The 10,334-nt window shown below is 41.5% G+C and overlaps 1 protein-coding gene across 2 annotated transcripts in view; it reads left to right on the top strand.

Annotated features, from left to right (window-relative positions):
- XDH (xanthine dehydrogenase) overlaps positions 1–10,334 on the top strand; it is a 42,859-nt gene that overhangs the window by 2,731 nt on the left and 29,794 nt on the right. The window contains exons 3-11 of one of the 2 annotated variants that reach the window (XM_010022686.1): positions 985–1,093; positions 2,157–2,283; positions 3,113–3,181; positions 5,381–5,449; positions 6,237–6,305; positions 6,742–6,828; positions 8,152–8,293; positions 9,105–9,197; positions 9,972–10,123. In XM_010022686.1, coding sequence (XP_010020988.1) covers positions 5,447–5,449; positions 6,237–6,305; positions 6,742–6,828; positions 8,152–8,293; positions 9,105–9,197; positions 9,972–10,123 — 546 coding nt within the window. In that variant the 5' untranslated portion in view covers positions 985–1,093; positions 2,157–2,283; positions 3,113–3,181; positions 5,381–5,446. The remainder of the gene's footprint in view (positions 1–984; positions 1,094–2,156; positions 2,284–3,112; positions 3,182–5,380; positions 5,450–6,236; positions 6,306–6,741; positions 6,829–8,151; positions 8,294–9,104; positions 9,198–9,971; positions 10,124–10,334) is intronic. The other variant, XM_010022687.1, reaches the window with a different exon arrangement.

Genomic DNA, 10,334 nt, shown 5'->3' with positions numbered 1-10,334 from the left:
TTCCCCTACAGCATTACAGAGTGCTGATAGGGAACTATTTCACTGTGCCCTGAAATATCTGCACTGACTCTAGCATGCAGGCCATCTGTCTTTTCCCAATTCAGAATACCTTTATGTTCCTTTCTTGCAATGTAATATAACTTTCGGCTGTGATGACCCAAATAATGATTACTGTGATAAAATCTTTATTGCTATTGTATTGCTGCAATAATCTGGTTTCTGTATGCCAGCAGTTATTCACTTTTTCTCTGCTTCTATTGCATCCTTCAAAATTACTCTTATTTCCTAAGACATAAACTTCCTCCTGTTCTCTGTTAAATTAACTGACAAGTGAAGTAATGGAACAAAAAGAGGAATGGAGAGAGAGGATGAGGCAGAGAAAAAGCAGGAAAATCTTGGATATATTTGGAATAATGCTTGGAGATCTTTAACTTCGAACCAGCTTTGTGGTTCTGATTAGTAACGTGGTCTTGAATAGGATATCTTTAGGGTCATTATTCTGCCTTGATAGAAATGAAATAAAGCAGCTAGTTCCTTTAAGAATTTTGGCATCATTATTGTATTTTACCTTCAACCTGGACTTTTTCATGATGTCTACCATCTAGAAACTGTTTCCTAGGTCAAGAACTCAATGCTTTTATGTAACTTTGTGAGTGGGACAGACCAGCTGTGTAACATCTTGGTATTTGTTGTCTGCCCCTGTAAATTACTTGGATTCTGTAAGGGTTAACATGCAAGAAGGATGCTTCAAGTTCTAATTTCTAGATCCAATCCTGGTGCATACTCAGTTTAAAGTTCAAGTGAAGTTGATGAGAACTTTGGCTGGTGTAGGATTTGTCATGTACAAATACCAGTATCAGACCTATTTAAGTTCTCCTATTGTGTCCACTGCTACAGTTTCTGAGTACCTTTCAGTCCTCTTGTCCACTTTTTCCTTCGTTGAGCAGCACTGTCAAATGAAAGGACCTTAATTTATTATTTTAGCCACCATACTGCCAATGCTTGTCTCTTCCCTGTCTGTGCCCTGCATCATGTAGCTGTAACTACTGTTGAAGGCATAGGAAACACAAAATCCAGGCTGCACCCAGCCCAGGTAAGCTATTAATACTGGTAACTTAAAACCCCTCTATTCATGTCTTCTTCTCATGTTAAGTAATTCTGTTCCAAGGTGTTGGTAGCTCTGTAATAGTGTTAAAGGTGGGAGTTTGGCTTTCCACATGAGTATTCTTTACTTGCAAGGATGACTAGGTGATGGAATCAAACTTCTGGGTCAGTGCTGCAGCTCTGTTATGCCTTAGCAAGTTAACTGGTGTTATCCTGGCTGAACTGATAATGCTTTTATTCTCAGGCTGTGTGGCTGTGTTTGGTCCACATCCTGGACCAAATCCCATGAACTGGGAAGACTGATGTTATGGTGAAAGCCTATACAATGACCTGGAGCCAGGAAGTCTGAGTTAGGTTTTGGCTCTCCTGTGGCCTTCTATGAATGACCTTGGTTTCTCATCCTGCATAGTTAGGAACCTTTGTTCAGCAGTGTTTCTAGAATCCCAAAATATTCTTGGTGGGGAGGAGTGACAGGAATGCGAAGCCTTGCTCTTACAGCAAGGTGTTATAATGCACTTCTTATGGAAGCCTTGGCTTTGTTGGAGATACTGCTCCTTTAGGAGGAATTATGATTCATCTCAGTTTGCACAGCAGGTAGGACTTGTGCCAATATCTAAGACAGTAAACAACAAAGTGAAAAATACGTTAGACATGCATGAATGGATGGCAGCTAGGCTGACCTTTGTTTGCTTGTCTTCTTTTCCTTATCTCCCCTGGAGATTCTAACAGCTAAGCTTTGAAAGTCAAACTCATGTCTATACAAGAAGCCCCAACTTTTCTAGCATGGTAAATCCGAAGAACTCCTGATCTCATTAGAGTTTTTAGTCACCTTCAGTTGAGAATTCAAAGCCTAGAAGCAAGATTTTTAGAGAGTTCTCTTTTTTGCAGTCTGCTTCACGCATTATTTGACCATCTCATCAGAGAATATCTGATGATAGTCTTAGCTCCTCTGGTGAGATTGTTGTTTTTTTAACAGGGATGTTACAGAAACAAGCACAACAGTGAACTCGCCTTGATATTATGAGCTGATGGTTGTTGTTATTTTTTCTCAGGAGAGAATAGCAAAAAGTCATGGGTCCCAATGTGGCTTTTGCACTCCAGGCATTGTTATGTCCATGTACACATTGCTTCGGAACAAACCTGAGCCCAAAATGGAGGACATAGAAGATGCTTTCCAAGGTAATACTCATAGCCCTGCAGAGCTGCAACCTGTTCTGCTTTCATTACATCTGCTTCACCAAGTGGGATGGAGGTGCACCTTTGTTTAATGCGTTTCATTAAGCATAGTCAATTGTCATGAGGTTAAGAAGTAGCTTTTCCACTAGGAGGCTGGCCAGGTGCTATGTGAACAAAAATACTGTGGAAAATCTCGCAGAAGCTCATTGTTTGTCCTGAAGCAGGGGAAAGTAGCCTCAGTCTTGGATTAGAACCCCACTAAGATTAACATGGAACAAAAGGAGGCCTATCCCTGGAGGATGGCTTATACATCTCCTTGTTTATTCGTTGCTGTCACAAAAGCCTGCAGAGGTGACAGAGAGCATCTGGGCCAGCCAACCTCATGTTGCAAAGGACAAAGACAGCAATATAGGTGATGGAGTGGGGCAGAATCCAGCTGTGTAAATCATCTGAGAGGCTGCTGTTATTGCTGAGGTTAGAGCTATTACCATGCTTCTGACAGTGACAGAGGAAATAAGATGCAGGAGAAAGCAACCTCTGTAATTCAGGAGACTGGGTAGTTGGTATGCTGATTAGACTCATACAGTTGAGGTAGATGAATACTGAATAAGGGAGATTGCATTTTTTCTGAATTAATTTCAATTTAGAATTTCAGCACAAAGGAATGGTAGGATTGTTGCAAGATTGCTAATGAAATTTTCCTCTTCTCAGTTTTTCCATTAACTTTACCCAGATTTGACAAACTTTTGTGAGAACAATAAAATCTTCTAAAAGAAGAGAAGTTTTCAGTTAAATGACACTGAATCTTTATCTTTTTGCTCTGGCAATGTAGGGAACTTGTGTCGGTGTACAGGATACAGACCCATTCTGGAAGGATACAGGACGTTTGCTAAAGTAAGTGGCTTCAGATAATGTTTAAAACAAATCCAGAAGACTGACTGTCTTTCTGTTACTGAAATACACCTTGAGATGAAATGGTGAGGAAAGAAAATATATATACATGCCACAACAACCCATCTCCAACTCTTGACCCCTTTGTATGTGCTTCATGCATGAATAATGCAGGAAGACCAACTCCTTTACTCACTCCACTTGCTGGAAGTGGAGCACCTGATGGTCCCTTTACAGATCACAGGTAATCAGACTGTAATTCTTCTCTGTACGTTCTCAGTATCTCTGCATAATTCAGCTTGCACATGATCCCTGATATGGAAAAAGTGTAAAGGTATGGTGCATGACTAGGGACACACTGTGGGGGTATCTAAGGAGAAAGTTGATTTCTTGTAAGATTAGCTGCAGAGCTGAAATAGCTCTGGAAAGAAGCTGAAGTCACCTCTCCATAGCTCTTGCCTAGAACTCGCCTGCTGGTTTGAGTGAGGTATGAAGCTTTGCTTTAAGTTTTCTCTATTCCCTTTGTTCCTGAAAGACTGCTGGAGTCTGTGAAAAGAAATAGATCATTAGGTACTTCAGTGATTCCTAGCCACTTATGGGGCTGCTCTGGTATTAAACATAAAAATAAAGAATTAAGAATGCTGCCCATTGGTTTCATTTTATTATCCAGAATTATGATCAACAATAAATACAAGCAGGAGTGAGATCCACTACAAATGGTTGATAAACGCAGTCGATATAGTCTACTTGGATTTCCAACAGGCTTTCAACAGTGTCTCACCAAAGGCTTTTAAAGACACTAAGCAACCATGGGGTAAGAGGAAAGATCTCGGTATGGATGAAAGATTGGTTAAAAGGCAGGAGATGGCAGGTAGGAGAAAATGGTGTATTTTTGCAATGGAAGGAGGTCACTCATGGAGTTCTGTGGAGACCTGTGGTGTGTGTAAGGCTATTCAAGATATCCCTAAATGCAGTAGAAAAGAGGCTAAGCAGTGATGTGAGAAAATAAGTTAACTGATGCTGGATTAGTCTGGGTAGTGAAGACAGAAACAGACTTTGGGGAATTTCAGAAGGACTTCATGAACCTGAGAGACTGGAGAATAGAACAGAATAAAAAATTCAGGGCAAATAAATGCAAAGCAATTTACAGGGAGAAAGGTGGTCTTCATTTCACATATAAAATAGATTGTAAGCAGACACAAGATCAACTTCCTGTTACCTTTCAGGAAGATGATCTTGGAGGTGTGTGGTAGACTTCCAGAAAGCATCACCTCAGTGCTCACTGGCAGTCAAAAGAACATTTCAACAGGTAGAGAACAAAACAGAAAACACTGTCATGCCTCTGTCTACATCATGGCTCTACGCAGTTCTGGTCCTCTCATCTCCAACAGTAAGATTCAGGGAAGTGGAATAAGGATTGCATCTGTGATAATCTGATTCCATACAGGGAAGCACTGAGAAGGCTGGGATGCTTCAGCCTGGAAAAAAGTATGTCAGGGAGGGGAAGGGGCTCTACATAGTCCATGTAGCGGTTTGTGGTGATGTCTGATAGAGATCTACAGAATTGTGACTGACAAGTGGAATATGGGTAGGCATCTGCTGTTTGCTACCTCTTCCAGTACAAGAGCAAAGTGTCAAGAAATGAAACTAGTAGGAGTCAGGTTGAAAACAAGCAAAGGCAGAGGGTCTGCCATGTTACCAGGTAACTGACCTGCAAAACTCACCAAAAGGTGTTGTGGGCACCAAAAACTTACATAGGCTCCAGGGGAGACTGAGCAGGTACTTGGATAGAGAGCTGTTGAGGGTTACTAAAGAGACAGAAACTGCGCTGGGCTAAGATAGTCCTCTGAGCTGAATGCAACTGGATGCTGGTGGAGTACTAGGCATTGTATTGTATATGCTTGTCCCTTTTATTCTTCTCTGAGTATCTTCTCACAGCTCCAGCTAGACCAGAGATACTGTCTGAATAATCAGAGTAGTTCTAAACTAGAACAAGAGGTCTGTCAATAGACTGGACGTGACCTAGCTAGCCATCACATTGCAGGGTACTGCCTTCCATTGACAAGGGAAACACCTACTTGCTTGGCAGCTTCCATCTTCCATTTCTGCTTTGGATATAATAAATGTGGGATCTCTCAAAAGTGAATCAAGTCCACTTCATTTCTTTGTAACCTGCATGTGTTTCTCAGAACAGTTTTTGTCCCCACAGGACTTGAATTGTTGTGGCAGACTAGCCAATGGCACTGGATGCTGTCGTAGTGAGAGGGAAAATAGCATGGTAAGCTGAGTTTTTAAAAGCCATAATTTGCAATATAATATTAGAGTTTTGATGTTTTAGTCACCTCTACTGTGGTGCAGATGTTCAGAGCCATCTGAGCTTGTTTGGACATCTGCTCTTGGAAAACACTGTGACCGAGTATGTCCACATTAGCATGACTAGCCACCATGACGCAGGTTTTACACTAGTGAGCTACATCCATTCCTTCTGAATCTGGAAGGTGCAACTCTTTTGGTAAATAGCATGGTGACAACTGTAAGCAATGTGTTACCAGCTTCTGGTATATTGAAGTGATCCATCTTTCTGTGATAACAGATCTAAAAATCAGTTAATTTCCCAGTAGGATCTTTCCCAAACTCTGCAGTCCAGAGATGAATGAAGTTATTTAATCACTGTTCCAATAAATTGTACAATTGGAACCTTTTGGGATATCTGAAGGAAAAAAGTTAATCGTATTTTATGTGCCAGTTGAGGTGCAAACAGTGAAGGGATGAAAACAAGGAATTAGGGCATAAGGTAGTGTAAGTATAAAATGAATTTAGGAAAGAGAGAATATAATGAAATTCTCTGCCATGAAATTCCAGTGAATTCCTGTGGATTCTTTGTTAGGAAGCATCCAGTTTTGTGTGGAATACTCCAGCAAGGACTGCTTGGAGTTATTTTGTCAAAATGTTACTGTAAAATTCTGTGATCCAGGGATTGATAAAAGGGGAGGAATATGTTGTGTAAAAGCTGGAATATTCTGACTTTGTGTAGAACAGCTGAAGTGTGCTTGTTTCTTCTTTAGAACGGGGGCTGCTGTGGAGGAAAGGCCAACGGTCCAGGCTGCTGCATGAATGGAAAAGAAGACAATGTGGTAAGGTGCCTTTCAACTACTAGTTTTTCCTCTGTTTCTGATGTTTTGAAATCTTACCTCTGGCTCATTCTGTGCCAAAACCCAATGCTTTTTATCTAGCTGTATTTATGCAAAGCAGTTTATATTTTATGCTTGTCTTACTTCAGAAAAGGTACCTTCGTAATTTAACATGCCACTGTGAAAGTGATGTCACTTCTGATTGGCAAAAGCCTGTTAGTGTGCTCAGGGCTCGGGTTCCGGTTTCTGACTAGACATGCATTGTGATCAGAAAAACATGAACATCTGAAATGCTGAATCAGGTGGTATATTTTTGCTGTGTTTTCCAACCTTTACTCCATGAAATAGTAATAGGGATTTGACTGGAAAGAGGAATGAGTTAGTGTTGTATGCATATATCTTCTCTGCCACCCAGCCATTTGCACTATCTCTGTCATAGAAAATGATGTCCTCCAGCCTGTTCAACTCTTCTGAGTTCCAGCCACTGGACCCTACACAGGAGCCAATCTTCCCACCAGAATTAATGGTAAGTTCACTCAAAAAGAAATAGTATGTGGTTCGTTGGTTTCATTATACTGCACAGGGTTTGTGTGTCTGCAGTGTCTCTGCCCCTAGGAAATGGCATGCAGAAGGTGGCTGCTGGTAGAAGATGGATGGGCATGAATACTTCCCTTTTCTGTAAAAGAGAAGGCTTTTAAGCCAGTGTAGCTTCAAGGTTATGCAGGCCAAGTGCATGCCCCAGCTGGCTGGCTTTCATCTCTGTTTCTCCCCATACATGACTGCTCTTGGGTTGCCTTCCTTTCTGGTCACTGCCCCATGGGTGGAACAGTTGCTGACATCTAGATTTCAATTCACTAGGTCAGACATTAACTTCTACATTAAATACAGCTGTATCTGAGCTAATGATCCTGTGCTCCCTTTATAGGGTAGGAAGAGAAGTAGGAGCTATGGGATGTAGCTGAATATATGTTTCATCTAGATGACTTTCCGAAGGCACCAACTTCTGCACTCAGTGTAGTAGGAGTATAAGTTGGCTAGCTCACACTGATATTAGAAGTTAGGTGAGATTAGTTTCTCTCCATGTTTTATTCCTGTCTCTTTGGGGGTAGTTTTCACCTAAGCAAATGTGTCCCAGCCAGGACTCTAGTCCAGCACATGGCATGTTTACAGCTTCCTTCACATTTAACGAACAACTGAAATGTTAGTTCTGCTGCTGCACCCAGCCTAAATGTGTCATGAGCTAAAGCATGAGCAGGTTCTCATACACCATAGCATAATATATATTTAGCATGAGATAGGTCCCATCTGCTTCTTCTCTAGATGTTCTTCTGCCTAAGGGTTGATCTGATGTTGCTGGGGGGCAGCTGTATGAGTCCGTTTTCTTCAATCTCTGAATGAAGGAATTGAGAAGGGAACCAGAATCTGATCCTACAGCTAGTAACTCAATTTCAGCAGTGCTAAAGACTCATGTTTGCAGTGAAATGAGAGTGGAAAACCCATGACCTCCAAGATGGCTGAAGTCATGGGCATCTGCCAGAACGTTGGTCAGATGGAGCTTGCTGGCAGAGGTCTTGCTAGGATGTGTCTGCAGAATGCAACTGGCAATATCAGGAAGGAAAAACTCTTGTCAGCATGAAAAAGACTCTTGTCACTGCTAGCAGAAGGATGGGGAATAGCTATCTGCCAACAACAGTGTGGATATTGCAGCTAACTATAAGTAACTTTACTAAGATGGAGCCTGGCCTGGCATAGGCATGGGCAGTATGTGAGCAGGGATTCTTGGCTTGAGCCAAGCTCTGTCTGAGTTCACTATATATAGGCTGAGTTCTATGTAAATTCACTTTTGCAGACTCAGAGTAACAAGCAGCAGAAACAGCTGTGTTTCAAAGGCGAGCGTGTGATGTGGATCCAGCCTACAACCCTCAAGGAACTGGTGGCTCTCAAATCCCAGTACCCTAATGCCAAGCTCGTTGTGGGGAACACTGAAGTGGGTAAGAGGAAGAGATGCTGCTCATTATGAGCATTTGGAACACTTTCCATGGAGTATTTTGTGAGAGCAGTGCAAATGTACACCTCCTTTATGCCATTGCTCTTAAATAGGTGATTAATCTTCAGGTTTTATGTAGGAATAAAATCTCTTCTCAGGTAGATTAATCTCACAGGGACTGTTTTTCCCTGTTCTTTGCTGTGTTGGGTGAAAAAAACATGGTTATCTAGACCTCCAAGCTTTTGTGCTAGTTTTGTGGAATTTTGAGAAGAGGTGAGTGACACAGCATAAAATTTGTTTATGCCTTCATAAACAAATGAATTCAGTTGTGAAACCTGCACCTTAAAGGGTTTGTCAGTCAGTAAACTCTCACGACTTGAAATCTTACTGTTTGTGTAACCCCCAAAATTTACTTCTGCAAACATAAGTGCTGAGGAGGGGAGTTCAGACATATTTAGTAATTGTTATCCTGAGCAGTTGTTCCAGGGGACAATCCCCAAACTTTGTGTAGTTCATTGCATTCATTGTTCTTTCCTGAAGGTCTATGTACAACAGTAGCCAGGTTCACAAGTATCAAACAGAGTATTTTAGGTTATTGTAAGCCTAGTAAAGAGTCTCTAAAACTTCCCTATGAGAATTCTGGTATTAGTAGAAAACAGCTTTTAGTTTGGTATCTCTGTGACCTTACATAATCTGTGTTACAGATGGTCAATGAACTGACTCTTTAATAAGCTTGCTGCCATTTCATTGGGAAACAGTTAGCTTAGGCTCTCTGTCATCTGTGTGAAGCTGAAGGAGTCTTACTTTTCCTTAAGGTATTGAGATGAGGTTAAAGAACATGTTGTATCCGGTGATAATAGCACCAGCATGGATCTCTGAAATGAATGCTGTCCAGCACACTGAAACAGGTGAGCAATAAAGAGGCAGAATGCCTGTGAAGTGAGTAGGGACTCCATGGAATAATAAAAAGGATATGAAGGAAAATCCCCAGATTAAAAACTGCTTTCTGTATGCATTAATTCCTCTCCCATGCAGGAAATCAAGTGAGTGCTATGTAAAATTAATTTGAGAATCAGAGGGCTGTCACTAGAAGGTATATTAGACACTTTATCTATTTGATGCATGATGGTTTAGGTATATTAACTGGGTTAATAATGGGTTTCAGTGGGCAATCTTTTTAACTAGAAAATTAGTAGCTGAGGGAAAGATGCTGGATTTGACCATCTGAGGAAATAAGTGAAGTATTGCATTTATCATTGTGGTGGGAGCAGGTCAACCTTACAAATACTAAGAAGTAATTAGGACAATGTAGTGCATGCGGTCCAATGATTGGTAGAATCTTCAAGGTGTGGAAACTGGAGAGAATTTGGAGTTTACTTCTCAAAGGACAAACTAATGCCTATAGGAGGGCAGTATCATTCATAATGCACTGAGACAAAAGGGTGGTGGGTTACTGTCATGTGAGAGGCAGTACCACCATGAGCTGTGATTTAAAGGTGAATTTTGTTCTGAGGGTGTGATGTTTACATGTTATAATAGTCCGTTGTGGTTGAACGTGTTCTCTAAGCCCTGATGTCTGATTAAACTCGGTGACATCTAAACTTCACATCACTGGGAGGTTATAACCATCCTCTTGTACTTTGATGTCTGGGAGAACAACAATTCTTTTCATTTGTTTACAGGGGTCACCTTCGGTGCTGCCTGTACCCTGAGCTCAGTAGAGGAGGTGCTGAGAAAAGCAGTGGCAGAGCTTCCTCCTTACAAAACAGAGGTCTTCCAGGCTGTCCTTGAACAGCTGAGGTGGTTTGCAGGGCCACAGATCAGGAATGTTGCTGTAAGTGACTCAGGAGCATCAGGGACAAGAACTAAAAGCTCAATCTGAGGAGCTGGTCTGCATCATCCAGTCTTGGTGTGCCTTGTGCTTCTCACATGAGAACATTTGCAAACTTAGTTAAAGAAGGTAGTATGCATAAACCAACCCCAGGAACTGATAGCGACATGGGTCTTGGTGCCTGTGTTCACAGGTTTAGCAAGCAAGGGAAAGA

This window comes from Nestor notabilis, unplaced genomic scaffold (assembly GCF_000696875.1).
Source record: "Nestor notabilis isolate BGI_N333 unplaced genomic scaffold, ASM69687v1 scaffold9439, whole genome shotgun sequence".
NCBI classification, from domain to species: Eukaryota; Metazoa; Chordata; class Aves; order Psittaciformes; family Psittacidae; genus Nestor; species Nestor notabilis.
This window is presented reverse-complemented; position numbering and strand designations above follow the sequence as displayed.